The sequence below is a fragment of the Eubalaena glacialis genome, chromosome 4 (assembly GCF_028564815.1).
Source record: "Eubalaena glacialis isolate mEubGla1 chromosome 4, mEubGla1.1.hap2.+ XY, whole genome shotgun sequence".
Taxonomy (NCBI): Eukaryota; Metazoa; Chordata; class Mammalia; order Artiodactyla; family Balaenidae; genus Eubalaena; species Eubalaena glacialis.
The window spans coordinates 60,383,121-60,401,093 of NC_083719.1; the positions used below are offsets into that span (position 1 = coordinate 60,383,121).

The following is a 17,973-nucleotide window of genomic DNA, read 5'->3' on the forward strand; positions in this document are numbered from 1 at the left end:
TGTAGTAGCTCAGCAGTAGAAAATCAACATATACTCTCTAGTCTAATACATGAAAGAGATTAGGTAGACGTACAGTAACAGCCCTTGGCCAAGTTATGACTGTAGACATACCACCTAGCCTAATATATTAATATTAGTGTAGAAAAAATGAAACTGGTGAAAAAATAGACAAGCTATCAATGGTTATAGTGGACTAAGATTATTTTGAGCCTGTTTGGAAGATTGTTTTTGTTCTAATTGAAGTAAACCTGGTAGACTGAAGATGTTAATGCAGTTCGCTCACTGAAGCTTACTTCTTAAATATGCAGGCATGGACCATAGGGTTCTGGAGTCAGCATTCCTCAGGTGTTTAAAGTGGATGAAGGATTTAAAATCTATCATTCATCCACCGTAGAAATATGACTAAGATAACCACCCTTTCCTTCAGTGCCTCTTACATGAAGCGCTAAACCTTTTTCTGACCTTGCAGGTGAATAAAAGCTTCAAGCCCAGTCTTATAATTACAATAACTAAAATTTATTGCTTTTTAGGTGTACTTTGCAACTAAGTGTTCTATGTATAGTCTCATTAAATCCTCAACCCAAAGAAGCATACCGTTCCCTTTTGTAGCTGAGGAACCAAGGTTCAAAGAGGTTTGTAACTTTCCTGAGGTTACCTAGCTAATGAGACCACTAAATGGATGGGACGATTTTGTTTTATAATTTGGATTGTTGAAGGCTATCAGCCAAAGACTCTCAGAAACCAACACAAAATTATATTTATTTAAATACGATGTGCCAAGAAAAAATGCATACCCACGGAGCTATAAGGAAGAGAAAATAGGAGCTTAGTGGAGATTTGAGCTTGTACTGAGTGATTCTACTAAGGATTTAGGGAAGCAAGGATCGTTGCAGTTTTGTCAGGAAGCGGGATCAGTTTGGTGTCTTGGTAATTTTTATCTAGGAGGTGAGAATATTGAATAGGGACCAGATTGTCATCAGTCAAGAAATAAGTCGCCCATCTTAGTTGGAAGAGGGCGATGTTTAGTTACTTTGTGGTGTTGAGGTCCTCTGCCCTGACATGATTGAGGATTATCTCTGCTTTGTCCCTCCACAGTCGCAGAGTGGCCGTGTCTGAGAAGTGTTTGTATTCTGCAAAAATTGATGTGGAGTTACCCTCAGACATTACCACCTGGCTGTGAACTGTCTGCGTGCTCTCTCTCTCTTTATTCTTTTCCATCCTTCCTCTCTTTCCATACCCTTCCCCCTCCCTCTAGTGATTTCATAGTAATTAGCTAATCTCTTCCCTGTGAAGAATAATCCCCTGGTCATTATGGCCTGCCCTCTTCCCTGGGGAGTGTTAGCACAGGAAAGGTTGTCAGATCCACAGAGACCTAGTCTTGAATCCCAGCTCAGCCCCTTAACAGCTGTTTGACTTAAGGCAAGTCACTTCATCTTTTTGGCCTAGATTTCCTCATCCCTAAAAAATGAGAATGATAACTACTTTGCAGGGTGTTTTGAAAATCAGAGATAATTTATGCTTGACACACACAGTCCAATCTTAATAAATAGTGGCCACTATCAAAAGCACGTAAATATTTGTCAAATGTTAATTTGCTTATACTTTATAATTTCTTGCAGCAACAAAAATACTTTCTGTTAAATCAACTATTAGATTGTAAAAGGTCACAAAAGATGGGAAGAGCTAGACTTTCTGAATGTGATGATCTACCACTGGGTGTTAGTTATGATGAAACTTGCTGTAGTTACTTCTTATTTTATTTGAAATGAAAATAAAATACATAACATTACGGAACACATTTAACTAATGAAATATATAAGATCATTTTAAAGCTCACAGTGGTTCATTGCCTGATAAAACTTCATGAGATAGCAACAAGAATACTTTATTTATGCAGAAAATAATGGCTGGCTGATTAAGACTGTAAGGAATGGAAAACATAGCCTATTTTTATTATATGAGTAGAAAAAGGTCTTGTAAAATATTTCCAGTGAAAGTTTACTTCTTGTACAAGGCCAAGATTAGAATTAGATTATAGAAGGAATAAATACTAAAATTAGCTCTGAATCGTGGGGTGCTTTTTGTTTTCATCTTTGTATTTTTCTACATTTTTCAGGTTTTTTACAGAAATCGTACTACATTCGTGATCAGAAAAAATGGTTTGGCAGAGCCAGAAACCACCAAAAAAAGGCATTTAGTCTTCTAAAAATCCTTTTTTTCCTGAAGTTACAGTCTTCTCAGCTATGGTTGCCACAGTCTTGACATGGTGTGTGTGTGTGTGCGCGTGCGTACGTGCTCATGTATGTGCACATGTGTCTCATAAAACATCCTAAGGCGTGCTAGACAGAAAATGGTCTTTGAGAATCTAGTTCAGAATTACCTCAAACGTGTGAATTTTGGGAACTGGGACGGTCCATCCCAAATGGTTGGAGTGTTGCTGAGATAGTGTCATCTCCTTTATTGGATCTCTGGTTGTTTTATGTGAGCGTTCATAACACGATTCTAGGAGAAAGACAATTGAAAGCACCCTGCTAATGAAAAAGGTTATTACTTTTTTGACTCACTGTTTGTGCGTTCCCTTCTTTCCACTCCCCCTCCCCCAACCATCACCCATCCTCACGTTAGAAGTCGGGTCTTCATTTTCGACACACGGATAACACCGTCCAGTGGTTAAGAGCGATGGAGTCTATTGGTCTACCCAAGGTAAGCCTGAACTGGGAAGACAAAAGGGGTAATGCAAACACCTCACTGTGGAAAGGAATTTAGCAGACTGGGGTACGTTAATGCAGCAAATGTCCTTATTGCCTCAGAAATGAGAAATGTGAGAACTAACAGAAATATGGAAAGGCCTATAAAAAGTAACATATGGCAAGAACTCAGATTGAGAGCAGCCAGGTGAAAGTGTGTATAAATTAAACAAGGTATAAAGCAGAAACTGACACACCATTGTAAAGCAATTATACTCTAATAAAGATGTTAAAAAATTTAAAAAAAGAAAAAAAACACTTAATATAAAAATTAATTAATTAATTAATTAAAAATAATAAATTAAACAAGGTCAGAGCAGGCTTTGGCTGGTAGATAGTTGATTTAGAAGAGCCACCTCCCTTTTTTGTGTTGCTTTTTATACTTAAGATTCCAAGTCTCATTGTATCTGTATATATTGTATCACTATAAATCATCATTATAAATTTATTTTGATAAAGTATTATTATAAGTCATAGTATCACTTTAAATTTTACTGGCTAGGGGGGTTAGAGCTCTTACTCTTGAAATAGATCTCCCAAATAAAACTCATTCAGCAAATATTCAGAACTTGTTAAATTCAAAGAGCAGGCACACTTACACCTGTGAGATATACAGACAAGTGGAGGAAATGAAGAAATAATTACATGTGATAGAAATTGTAGAGCTATTTCTTAAACTTCTTATTTTGAAATAATTTTAGAATCACAGGAAGTTGCAAAAATAGTACATCTTTGTGTAAACTTCATTCAGCTTCCCCTAATGATGACATCTCATAACTGTAGTACAGAATTAAATTGACGTTGGTGTATTAATGTTAACTAGACTCCAGACTTTATTCAGTGTTCACCATTTTTATATGCATTCATTTGTGTGTGTGTGTGTGTGTGTAGTTCTATGCATGAATAGATTTGTGTGACCACCACCACAATCAAGATGCAGATACTGCAGAGAGGTTGGCCATTATATGTAGCATCCCTTCCCCAGCCCTGTCTCCTGGCAGCCACTAATCTATTCTCCATCTCTATAGTTTTGTCATTTTGAGAATGTTATAGAAATGGAACCATACAGTAGGTAACCTTTTGAGATTGACTTTTTTCACTAAGCATAATTCACTTGAGATCCATCAGGTTTCTATATGTACCAATAGTTCCCTTTTTTGAATTGCTTAATATGTACAGCTATTTTAAAGAAATGATTTAAGAGTGCTCCAGCAAGGGTATCAGCTACTGACTTATTTAGACCTGTGTTGTTGTTCTTATTAGTAATCCAGGTTTGCAATTAAAAACACACCCCACAACAAAAACAAAGGACTCCTTCATGTAAATTATGAATGCTTTTTTTAATACATTTGTGCTAATACCTGTTTTAACTCAGTTCCTTTTTTCTTGCAATAGTCAATGTTGATCTATTTTATTTTGCCTTTTTTAATCAAACTACTTTCCCTTCTCCTAAAATGTTGAAAACTGAATAGTGTTCCTTTTGGGCAATAGTTATAATGCAGAGTTCATATTTATTTCTAAACTGCGATTTAGTAAGTACTAACAGGGTGTTGAGTGGTAAACAGATTAATAAAGACAGACATTCAAATGCAGTTTTTCTGTATGAGGCAGCATATGTTAGATGAGGATAATTTCATTATGATTTAAACCTTCTCAAATTGTGTGTATGTTGGACCACATTTATTTTGATTGTAAGCCAAACAAGTAATCCATGTAACAGATACTATTTTAACCCTGATGTTTATTATGAAGTCAGTGATACATTACATTGCAGGAAATGAGAGGCCAACAGTATACTGAATTGACTTTGATATATTAATTAACTCCATCATTTATCAATATGAGCTGCCTACCCTGTGCTCAGTGTCATGTTACACACTGGGGTTACAATGTTGAAGAAAACGTTTCGGTAAACTATAAATTGATCCCATCTTCTTCTATAAATTGAAGAAGAAGACATATTCATAATGATTTTCCAGGAGAAATATCAATGTAAAAGGTTCTTGTTTAAAGAAGAGAGGGAGAGTTATAGTTGTCCTCTGCTTACATAGTAGAATTTTAAACCTAGTCATATTCTTCTGAATTGGGAATCCTCTTCTCATTGATACTTTAACAGCAAATGTATTAAAGGAAAGTTGGAAAGACCTTTGAAATTTCATAAGCTACAGATATTTCTTTAAGCACTCAGTGACTGTACATTTGTAGCTCAAGAAGCTTTGCTTTTTCTCTTTTCTTAGCTTTTTTCAATGTCCAGTAGAAAATTGTGCTTGAGTATCAAGTACTACCATATGGTAAATGATTTAATTTTAGTTTTTATGTCAAATTTTATAAAATATTTATTGAAAGCAAGTAATGCCAACAAGCTTATCTTAATCTCAGAAGCTTCAATCCTAATTACTCATTTTTGGTGCCCCATTCTGAAATCTGTTTCTTACTAGGCTTTTAGTTTCAAGCTCAAGAGGAGTATAAAGGTGTATTAAAAGTTTTAGTGTTCAGACTTCTCAGTCCACTAACTCCATACATAGATGGTTATCCAGAAGAAGCAATCAGGTGCTCAGAAAATGCAGGGATATTTATTGTAGTGACTTATAATAGGGACAAAATCGGGGGTAAAAAATTGTTCAACCCTGGAGAACTGGTTATAATTATGGTTCAAAAATGTCAAAGAATCATATGCATCTATTTAGAAGTAATGTTCTTACAGAGTAATGAAGGGAATGGAAAACAGTCATGTTCTATTAAGTGTTAAATAGGTTTATAATACATGCAGTTTGGTTTTTAAACACACATACATAAACAAAAAATCAGAGACATACAGAAAAAAGACTGGAAGAAAATATACCAAAATGCTAATAGTGACAATCTGGAGGTGGGGTTATAGGTATTTTTCTTTCATACTTTATCTACTTTCCAGATTTTATTCAGCGAAAATGGATACTTTTCTTTTTTCTGCTTAAAGTAATACATGCATATGTGTGAATTGTATATGTGTACACACATATTTACAGAACTGTGTAGCCAAGTTCTTAACAACGTAATAAAATGCTTTCAAGAGGACACCCTTCTCTGGGCAGGCACAAGAGTGACTCTGATACAGAAAGCAAAGCCTACACGGGCTCATGCCTTGTGCAGTGAAACTGCTACCCAGCCCTGTGGACGAAGCCTTCTTGCAGTGGCTGACTGTGAATCCCCCACTCTCCTGAGCCACTAGGAGGCGCTGTCAGGCAGGGGACCAGATGCAGTGATTGGTCCACGTGAAGAACAAGATGAGGCACAACTGGAGTTTCCTCTTCATTTAAATAAATATAGAACAGCAAGGACAATCAGAGTAGGGTCATTTGGGAGAGTTAAAATAATTGTGAAAAGCAATACGTAATAAACACATTTTTCCCTTTTGTTTTCCAGATATTTTACCCAGAAACAACGGATGTCTATGACCGGAAAAACATACCAAGAATGATATATTGCATTCACGCACTGAGGTGGGAAAAAAAATACATTTGAAGTCTAGGAAGTAAATTTAAATAAAACCACAATTTCAGTTTTGAAAGAGAGCTCTTTTGTTTTTCAAGTTTTTTTAATAATCTGAACTTTTTTTTAGATTGAGTTGTTCTAAATTTGCTGGTATAAAATTAAGGTAATTGTCACATAAAAACAATACTTGAACTTGAAAAATATTTTTCTGTTTTTTTAATCCATTTCAAAATAGAAAACCAGAAAATGAATGAAAGACCTGTGAGTATAATAAGGAGAAAATTTTAATTGAAATTTCTAGGACTCTGGTAATAATGTGCTACCATATTCTTGAGTTATGATCTACTTTACAAATACAACCAAAATACATCAAATGAACAGCTTTAATAGTCATACGTTTGGTTTTCATACTATTAAAATCATTAGCTTGGCCAATTCTTAGCATAGATTAATAAAAATCACTATAAAAAAGTCTTTTGAACTTTCGTTCACTAGAACTTGTACCGTAAGGGTAAAGAAGAAACTTAGAAGTTGCTTTAAATTAGTCAAATCGCGATACATTCATTTTTTTAAAGCAATTGTTTGATATCTTAATTTTTTTAAATATTGAAATTCTACCAGTCACAGATTGTTTCTTACCTTATTGGCCTGGGAGCAATGTGATTTTTAGACGGTAACAAAAATGATTCTAAAAATCCAGTTTGTGGCTGTTGTCTTGTGTGTACACAGGTAATGGCTGGAAGGCTTCGTGTCTAATTAAATTTTAAATTTCTTTTAGAACATCTGCCTTGTGTTTATATCACTAGAAGTCATTTTCCTGGCAGAGTCTTCAGCCTAGAGGTTTATATTAACTTCTTCCTGGCTTTCTTCCTCTCCAAAGGAGAAGATTTTTATAATAATTCATTACAATGCTGGCTTACTAAAGAATTTTGATTATGTCAAATAATTTGACTCTCCCACCTCGTCAGTCCTTATGAGATTTCTTTGGAAGATGACAGTTGCTTGAAATACAGACCAAACGTAGGTGCCTATTCTGTGATTTCTTTTTACTCTAGTAATTTAGGACAACTGGGAAAAAACTGCTTCTATGCCTGCCCCCTCATATGTGGCTAGTATATCATTATTCCAGCAGGTTTTCTAAAAGCTTTTTGTGCACAAGTGCTCATTTTGAGGAATATTATCAAATGTGTTGCCCAACATTCTTGGTCAAATGCTTTTCAGTGCCTAGAATCATCACTTAACACTTTGTGATCTGCTAAGCCAGCCATTAGTTAATCATTATGGTATCCATGCATCAGGGTGCTAATCTCCAAATCCACAGCCTGCTCATGGGTGTCTTCTGTAAGCTTAAATGGATTTCCTGCAGTGGACACCTGGGGTGTTAATGTAAGCAGCTTATAAAGAAATGGTACGCTAAGTTCCTTTCTGGTGATGTCACTGTTGTAAAGAAGTTACAGAGAACAGCATGGAGGCTTACAAATGTATGCCTGCCATAGTTTTAACAACGGCTTGAACAGCTTGGTAAACAAAGAGAAGGCAACTTCTTGCTTTCTCCAACTGTTTTTCTCAGGTATTTAGTTACTCATCCTGGAAGTCTCTGTTACTGGAGCAGATTCCTGCCGAATGTTATTCACCAGATCTGACCTTAAGTAGGAATTTTAAAAGTAGGATCTTGGAAAGCAATATTCTCTTAATAAACGGCATTCTCCGGGAGACTCTCCTTCACTTTTCTCTGTTCTAAATTTACTGTATGGCTGCTCCTTGATAGGGAACGGAGAAGTCTCAGGTGTATCTAAAGTTTTTTCTATCAAAACGTTTTCCTGCTATGGTTTAGAATGCAGTTACTCAGATGAGGCTGATATTCTGCTCTGTTGGGCCAGACACATGTGGAAGCTGGGTAGCAGAGCCTTTCATAAGTACAGTGGGTTTGGCCTCACTGCATGATGAGAAGTGGTGCTGAAAATGAACAAAGACTTCCTCAGCCGTTATATCCTGGCTGCAGATACAGCAGTGTTGCTGGTGTAGAGAGTTGGCATTACCTGCCAGGGAATTAAGCAGGTCAGAAGTTCTGATTATACATCAGGAGCCAGGCAGGAAGATCCTCTGCCTTCCTTCTGCCCCAACCTGTGGGCCTGACTTGATCTACAGAGTTCACGCCTGGCCCTGCCAGCTGGTCTTCTGTTCCCTGTCTTCTTTTTTTTTTTAACATCTTTATTGGAGTATAATTGCTTTACAATGGTGTTAGTGTTCCCTGTCTTCTTGATTTGGGCTTAACAACCTCATTAAGATGCCCTGGGTTCTTGCCCTTGCTTCCTGCTTGTGTCTACTCTTCCCTTTTCCTGCCTGCCTCACCTTTTCACTTGATTTCTAACCCCCGTACCCAGGCCTGCCATTCATCACTCTCTCTGTCAGTTCAGCTGGGTGTTCTCAAGCCCAGACTCCAGCCAGTGTTAGCGCAGCGGCCCCACTGGGAATCCTGAAGCTCTGCCTAATGTAGAGACTCACCTCAGTAATGAGTGGCCTCATGCTCTCTTCAAAGAAATGTTTATCATCTTCTCCTTATTTAAAATAAAAAATATGTTCATTGTAGAAAACATTGGAAAATTTGAAACTGAGTCCGCCTGAAACCAAGTTCTTCTGGCAAGTTTATGATTAACCTCTCTATCTAAAACTTTATTCCCTTTCTTATCCTGCACCTGTTCCCCATCAAGATTGAGGAGTCTCAAAGAAATGGGTGGATTAAAGCTGAGCAGGACCCTCTGGGGCCTTCCTGGGTACAGAACCCCCCTCCATGTCCCCTGTCTCTTGTGGACAGAAAAAAAAGACTTTAGTTTCCTAGGCCTTCCCCCAGTTCCAAAGAGCACGCTCAAGTAGTAAATGATTAGGACACAGGACTCCTAGTTCCTCCTGAAGGGATATAGATAACAATCTGATGCATATCTCTGAGTTCTGCGGAAACTAAGACCCTCACCCCGGTAGAGGATGGTGACTACATGCTGAGCACAAGCACATAGACCTCAGACTGGTTGGAACCAGAAGGTTGAGATTCCCAGAACATCACCCTGTTACCTCACCACCAACCAATCCGAGCTGATCCTGCATTCTAGGACCCTCTCCCCTAACGTTGTCTTTAAAACCCTTGCCTGAAAGCCATCAGAGAGTTCGGGTCTTTTGAGCACAAGCTGCCCGTTCTCCTTGCTTGGCCCTGCAAAAAACCTTTCTCTGCTCCAGACGCTGACATTTCAGTACCAAGTGACAACGACTGTTCGTAACTATTTTGGTGTTTTGGACTTAAAAAATATATATGGCATGTTTTCCTTTTGTGGCTTTATTTGGAATATTTAAAGCCTGCACAATTAAAGGAGCCACCTCACGGAGTGAGAGCCTTGCTAACGAGTTACTACTAATTTTTTTTCTGTCTGGAGGCCATGGAGAAGAATGCTTTTTGCCTGTTATTTATTGCTCAATGTATTAAGCAACTGTTAAATGTTTAAACATTATACAATTGAATTCCTTTAAATTATTAAATTTGGTAGATTGCTTTCTTTTTTAAAAGATTTTTTTTTTTGATGTGGACCATTTTTTTAAAGTCTTTATTGAATTTGTTACAATATTGCTTCTGTGTTATGTTTTTTGGATTTTTGGCCACGAGGCATGTGGGATCTTAGCTCCCTGACCAGGGATCGAACCTACACCTCCTGCATTGGAAGGCAAAGTCTTAACCACTGGACTGCCAGGAAAGTCCCAGTAGACTGCTTTTTTGAACACCTCAGATACCTTAAAACACAAATAAAATGCCCAGATACATTATTACAAACTTACTACACTTAAACCTATCCTAAAAGATCCACACTACAAGTTTCACTCATATTTTTGTTATTTATCCACTAATTTTTTTTTAAACAGGAAGCTTGCTAACCTCTCATTTTATTATTATTATTATTTATTTATTTTTGGCTGCGTCAGGTCTTAGTTGCGGCACGCAGGATCTTTCGTTGCGGCGCACGGGCTTCTCGTTGTGGCATGCGGGCTCAGTAGTTGCGGCACATGGGCTAAGTTGCCCTGCAGCATGTGGGATCTCAGTTCCCCAACCAGGGATTGAACCCACATCCCCTGCATTCTTAACCACTGGACCACCAGGGAAGTCCCTCCACTAATTTTGACTCATCCTAGGGCTATAATATTTTGATACCTACCCAGAGTTCACATGGTTACCAGAAACAGGATACCTCTTCAGACCCATCCAGGTTACAGATCTGGTTTCCGACCAATCAATTGCCAGTCGGAACATGGTGCCAGTTTGGGTTCTTCTCCTAAGGTGAGTCCAGCCTTGGCCACCAGGCATCAGACTCAACTTGATTTGTGAAATCAGCCAGACCTTGTCATTTTTCTGTATATGGTTTTTGGGTAGGTTTTTATTTACCATCCAGTCTCCATCCCCTGTCACCCAGAAATGATTTACTTCCATGTCTTACTTGGCCAGTGTTACATAACCCATTGTCCTGTCATCATGATGTATTGGCCTGGTGTGTTAACATTATTAAAAGCTGATGCATGCCTTTTGAATATTTTCTTTTCTTTTTTTTTTTTAATTAATTTATTTATTTATTTTTGGCTGTGTTGGGTCTTCGTTTCTGTGCGAGGGCTTTCTCTAGTTGTGGCAAGCGAGGGCCACTCTTCATCGCGGTGCGCGGACCTCTCACTATCGCGGCCTCTCTTGTTGCGGAGCACAGGCTCCAGACGCGCAGGCTCACTAATAGTGGCTCACGGGCCCAGTTGCTCCGCGGCATGTGGGATCTTCCCAGACCAGGGCTCGAACCCGTGTCCCCTGCATTGGCAGGCAGATTCTCAACCACTGCGCCACCAGGGAAGCCCTGAATATTTTCTTGAAATTAGTTGGGCATTCTAGAGGTTTCTCCCCCAGGAGATGAGGGATGGACTCTGCTTGATGCTCTCTGGGACCATTTGGCTGATAGCATCTGGGATCCTGTTTCTGGATCCTCTCTCTGCTTGGCTATTGAGGATGACCATCAGTGCTGAACCCTCTTTTCATCTGGCTATTTTTGTCACCACCTGTGCTCCTCAGTCTGTTCTTATCTTGGGACACTTCCGTGGTTTTCCCGACTGTTTGGGTTACTCAGAGTTCCTGGTCTTTATTCTTTCTTGTAGTATAAATAGTATAAAAACAAGCACATATTTATACACTATAGACAGACATAGAAAAAACAAAGCACCTGTATTTTAATGACACTTCCCAACTTATTAAAATCCATACAAATATTATGTGTGTCTTATTTTATCTTTGTATTACAACTTCCTTTTCGTATGCTTCACACCATTCTCCTTTGAACATTGTTTTGAACTCCAGGCCTTTCTCAGATCTAACCAAGGTTAGTGTCTTCTTTTTTGATGAACCAGATTGCTTCTGTTTTGTCCTGGGACCTCTTTCTGGCCAGCTCCTTGGTCCTTGTAGCTCTGTCCCCGACATTTCTTTGAAATATCCTTGCTTTGTGGTCACAAGAGGATGTTCCAATCCTGCCCTGATTATTCCTGCCTTAAGGTGTAGAATCAGCTACCCTTCAAGGATTCCTTTTAAAGTCATGTGTTTGTAACAGTTTTCGTAGCTTAACGGATGAGGGTTCTGGATTCTGCTTTCTTACTGAATAAAGTTTATTTGACGGTTAAGATTCTGCTACACTGACAGCAACAAGGTAAAGGCATGCCTGCCTCCCCTCTGGGTAAGGGTGACTGTTCCTGCTGCAGATTATGTGGCTGCTGTCCAGCGGTCATGTTTTCAAATGCAGTGAAGATGCCCAAATAGCACACCTTCGAGGCTTGAATTTGTGAAAGTGGCTGTGGCAGCCCCACTTCTGGTTGGCCAACTGTTCCAAGTACCCTGACTGCTTTGTGAAGAAGGCCTCCTCTACCAGGTCTCCCACAAGGTCAGGTGGCTGCTTTGCTAACCAGGTTGCCTTTGAACCAGTTCCTCAGGTACAAAGTTAATGCATATGTTTTCTTGTCTTATGCTCCCTTCCCTTGGGACCCTTTTCCTGTTAAGAAGCCAATTGATGCCTTATACCAGATTGCTTGCATCTCGGACAGAAAACACATTTGCCTTTATGAATAGCTTCCTAGAGATAGTTCCTTAACCCCAAGGACAGACTGTCATCCTGTGTTCTCAGGAGGGAAATCTAGAGGTGGCAGGATTTGGGATTAAGGTGAGGGAGGGCAGCTGCACCTGCCATATCTTTCAAAATTCTCTCCACTGTTTGTCCCATCTTCTCTCTCCCTCTTCCTATCCCAATTTAGTATTATGGCTCTACCTTTCCATCCTACTAAATTCTAAGCTCTTTGAGGCTGTAAACCATGTCTTGTCACCTAACACAGCACATGCACCATTGATTCCAACTTGAAGTCTCTGGAGTTTGTGTTTTTAACCTTTCAGTTGGTTTAACTGAACTTATTTTTCTATGATAAGACTGCCTCAAGATTCCCTTCACTTTTTATTGAAAGTTAGGTATAGAATGCTGGATTTTGACATGATATTAATAGGGACACATGTGACTGTAAGATGGAAACATAATTTTGTTCTGTGGGTAAAACCATTTAAAACATGGAGTCAGTAAGGGGAAATAGTAAAAGATTCTTAAATGTTGAAAGTGGGGAAACCACTGTGAGTGATAGGTTATTAGTAAGTGGTTTGTATGAAGACTTAAGTAACAGCAGGATAATAGCAATAATAAAAACAAAGACTAACACTGAGCTTTTAATTACATGCCTGGCACTGTTCCAAGTACTTTACAGGTATAATCTCATTTAATCCTCACGACATACCTTTTCTGTACACACTGCTATTAGTCTCATAACCACAGCAGTTGAGGCACAGAGAGGCTGGCCGAGGTCACACAGCTAGTGGCAGAGTTGGGATTCACACCCAGGCTGTGTGGCCCCAGAACCTGCACTGTTACTGAGGCAGCCAGTCATTGGCCTCAAAAGGGAGTCCAATATTTCCATTACTACTTAGAAAATGAAAAGAACAGTGGCATCAGACTTGAACTTCAGCACAGGTCTCTAAGCTGTTATATTTAGGATATTTATAAAGGAAGAATCCCAGAACTTCAGAACTGGAAGGACCTTGGGATGTTGAGTCCAGATCCTTCATTTCACAGATGAGGGAACTGAAGGATTAGGTTATGTGACTTGCTCAGAGTCACACATTGAGATATTGCCAGTCTGTGGCCAGGATCCAGGGCTTGACTCCAGTTCCATCTTCTTTCTGGTCAGCCATGAGGCTTTGATTTACAAACATTCATCTCCCATGTTATAGCATAAAATGAACTACGTATAATGTGCTCCAGAAAAGTTGAAATAAATTCAGCCTCTGCCTTTTAAGTTTGTATTTTATTACTGTAGCACCTCTTAATGTATATATTGAAAGTAGTAGAAAAAAACTCTAATAGGTTTGTGTGTGTGTGTGTGTGTGGTTTTTTTTTTTACTTTCTTTATTGCTTCCCGTACTTGAACTGATATTATCAGTACAAATGGGAGCACATGGGCCAGTGAGGCTTTTGCTGCCTTAGGGCAACCCCTCTGTAACTGGCCTCTCTCAACAACACAAATGTACTGTACCTTTAGGGCGATAAAAAGCTAGCTATTTCACACCAAGTGCTTTCTTATACATGGAAAGCAATGGTGACATTAATTCCTCCGCTTCCTTTAGAATGCTGTCAGCTTCTTTGTGTTGCCTGTTAGGCACTAAAGCTGCTTAATAAATTCAGTGTTGAAGAGCTCCAAGAAATTGGTGATGGGGCAGGCTCTTTTTTTTTTTTTAATGACTAAGATTCTGGATTTCCTATATACTTCAGGTAATGAATTCCCTCATTTGAATTTAAATGCTTGGGAAGGAGTGGGCTGCTATTGCTGATTCTTTTCATCATGGGAATACTGAATAAGTTCAGTTTCCTGAGTAAACATTTGCCCCTTAGACTAACTTGCTTGGAAGCACCTCCCACACAGATTCAGTATATAACTCCCACACTATGAAAAGTCATCTTTTCAAACTTCAACCTCAGAGATAAAGTAAATGTTGAAATCTTAAGCCAAATAAAAAATACACATTAACATTTTAAAAAACATTTTTGGTAAAAGTATGTAAAGGCAAATGAGATTTCTACCTGATCCTGACTAGCTTAGGAAAAGCTGATTTGAGATAAATCAAACTCGATTTTTCTATTCAAAAGGTAACTAACTTCTCAGCTCCACCTTGTGGTAACTTTTAGTTAAACCAGGATGTTTGCTTATTGTGAGATTTACATTATACAGCATACAATTATACAGCATACAATGGAGAAGTAAAAAGTATAATCAGAAATAGTCTTCTAATTTCTTTAGTATCATAGGGGAACATTAACACTTCTGTTAGTGTAATTAATTTAGTTCATATTACCAACAAACCTATGTTTTGTGGAAGACTAAATACCTTTATTTTAGGGACAGCACAGTAGAGTAAAATATTTTTTGTACAGTAGATATTCCATAAATAGTAATTAAATGTATGACCGGGTAAAAAAAGGAGATGCAGTGGAAGCAGTTGTGTCAAGATATTTGAACATGGTTGTCTTTCTTTTTACAAAACTGACATGAAATGACTAAAGTAGTAGGTTTTGTTTTGTTTTTTTAATCATCTGCAGTAAGAAAGAATGCTTTCCATTGATCAGAAAATTAGATAACCCTTGACAGAAAGCAAACAGATAGGTTTGGATTGACTGAGAAATAAGACAGAAGACCACAACCCAGAAACCACTGAGCCATTGCAGCAGAGCTCAGAGCTGCTATGAGGTTTGCTCCAAGCAGAGACGGAAAAGGAGAGCCCCTAAGCCAGCATAATTGGGCTTAGACCCGCTGAGCCTTCCCTAAGGCAGCAAGTGTAGATGCTGATGGCAGGGTAGCACACGAGTACCCAAGGTAGCTAATGACTGCAGGAAGACACAGGGAACCCCAGTCTAAGAAGACAAGACACCGGGCACCCTCTGGGCATCAGCCCTGTTGTTCCCCTACCGTCTCCCTAAGGCTGGCTTCTGTCATGGGGACCTGCAATCAACAGTGACAAGCAACAAGTCTCAAACCTTAAGATAAGCCCCAAATCAGGAAATACCAGACATTTGAAGGAAACCAATGCTATGAAAGAGGAATTACATTCAACAAACAGAACCAACACCCAAGGAACAAATGAAAATAGTAAAATATGTGCACTTAGTGAGTCATTCATTTTATCTATTTAGCAAATATGCTTATACATAGCAAAACCAAAGATAAAACTAAGAAAGAGGAAAATTGGATGTAGATTAATTTAGAAAAGAAACTAATAAAATTTAGTTATCTAAACTTTTGGTGCATAATATGAAAATTTAAAAATGCATCTAAAATTCTAGATTATCTCAACATTACATAGGTGGGGAAATAGAAGTAAAAATATATTAAGGATAGTAAGTATTCATTAGCTTAGGCTTTGATGCAAGAATAGAAGTTTAAAGTATGTTAAAACTAGCAGAATATTAATGCAATACACATCATAAATACACACATATATAAAATTTGTTAGAAGACATTTTATGGGTGTCTCCTAGTTAAATTTTACTGTCGCATTTTCAAAGTTTTTCCCATTGAATTATTTTTATTTATTTTTTGTCAGTTAGTTCAGGTGTTTTTTTTAATTTAGTTGTAAAAGGGAAGAATAAACTACAAACTACAGGTACTGTGAAAGAATGGAAGTAATAAAATGATACATTTTTGATAATTTATGGATCTATTTTTATTTTTTAAAGTATGGTTTGATTTTATTTTCCTAGAATTCTTTTGTAGCTTTGCCATACCTGTCTAATTCTGTTGAATTTTGTCATTCCTGTTACTAGAAAGGAACGTGTGACTAGCTTGACGTTTTATTTGTTCCACATGACATGAGCTCCCTTTTACCTGGAATATTTTTCCCATGTGATAAATAGTGAATTGGTTCCCAAAATATTATGGTTTTGGAAATGTCAGCATACTAGTTTTAATTACAATGACTTGTTTGGCATGAACCTTTGGTAGTAAAGTCTTTAGCGGCTGTATAGTTTTATATCCTTGACAATCTCTAAAGACCTAGAATTTGAACTAAGGAATGGGGGCTTCCCTGGTGGCGCAGTGGTTAAGAATCCGCCTGCCAAGGCAGGGGACACGGGTTCGAGCCCTGGTCCGGGAAGATCCCACATGCCGCAGAGCAACTCAGCCCATTCGCCACAACTACTGAGCCTGCGCTCTAGAGCCCACGAGCCACAACTACTGAAGCCCGCACGCCTAGAGTCCGTGCTCCGCAACAAGAAAACCCACCGCAATGAGAAGCCCGCACACCGCAACGAAGAGTGGCCCCCGCTTGTCACAACTAGAGAAAGCCTGCACGCAGCAACGAAGACCCAATGCAGCCAAAAATAAAATAAATAAATTTTTTAAAAAATAAAAATAAACTAAAGAATGGATCCTGTCTTTCTAGCTTTGAATGATGAATACATAATGTCTGTTTTACATTGAATGACTTTCAGAGTCTAATATGTTTTTCCCTTGTGAATAAGATATGAATATCATATTGGAATTTAGTAGTAAAGTTAAAATTACCATATGTTTACGATGTCATTTGTTCATTGTCCTTTGGCTGTGGTTTTGAGGGAAAAGAGTCACTGAACTTAGGAACACCTGAAATGTATAAAGTCTATTTATGATTCCTTCTAGTCAAGATGCAATTTCCCAGTCACGGGTTGTTTTTCTCCTAAGCCATGGTGCCTGGTAGCATGGTTGTCAGTATACCTTTATTGCGTTCTTGGGGGAACAGAGCCAGAAAGTTAAACGTCACCTATTGCAGAAGGGAAAGGGGTTTTGTTAATCCTTTACTCACAGAGAATAAATGAGTATAATCTCTTTCCAAGAACACAATTTGATAAAATATATTGAAAGCTTTGTGCATATATCCTTTCAATTTGACAATTTTGTTTATAGGGATTTATGTGATGAATAAGATATATGCACAAAGGTGTATCTATATATGTAGGTTCACTGCAACATTATTTGTTATAGTGGATAATTAGTGACCATCTAAGTGCTCAGCAATTGGTTAAGTAAATTATAGTACATTCATATTATAGAATACTATAAGTTTATGAAATAGATAATTCTAGAAACAACATTAAAAGGATTTATATCAAAATATTTAGTGTTTAACTCCAGGTGATGATTTTCTATGTATTTTTTTAACCATGGATCACTGATTTTTAACTTTGATCACATATTGCTTTTCTAAGTGATTATTTTGTACAGATGGTCAAAAAATTTAATTTCAATGCATGCTGCTTATACTGATTAATCATTCATTTTAAGAGTTTTCATTCCATTAAGAAGGCTTGATCTTGAACTCCTTTAGTGAAATTTTATATTTTATAAACTAAGATCTATCTCACATCAACATCTGAAGTGAGTCTTGAAGTACTTCAAACCGTCAAAATCATTCTCCGTTCATTTTCCCATATATGTTATGTGTAATTCTAACTTCTTATTAAATCTCCTAAGTTATAAATCTGTCAGAGCTGATATTAAGTAAATACAGAATTTTTTAGTTGGGCTGTAGAATTAATCTTGGGGGCTGGGAAGGTTAAGACAAATATGGATCAGAAACTGTGGCTCAGTGATGAAGTGAAAAGTCATATAACCATATATTTTCATCTTC

The 17,973-nt window shown here is 37.9% G+C and overlaps 1 protein-coding gene across 1 annotated transcript in view; it reads left to right on the top strand.

Moving 5' to 3' along the window:
• IQGAP2 (IQ motif containing GTPase activating protein 2) overlaps window positions 1-17,973 on the top strand; it is a 283,554-nt gene that overhangs the window by 148,769 nt on the left and 116,812 nt on the right. Inside the window, exons 4-5 of the mRNA XM_061189375.1 lie at window positions 2,626-2,703; window positions 6,153-6,229. Of these exons, the coding sequence (XP_061045358.1) occupies window positions 2,626-2,703; window positions 6,153-6,229 (155 nt within the window). The remainder of the gene's footprint in view (window positions 1-2,625; window positions 2,704-6,152; window positions 6,230-17,973) is intronic.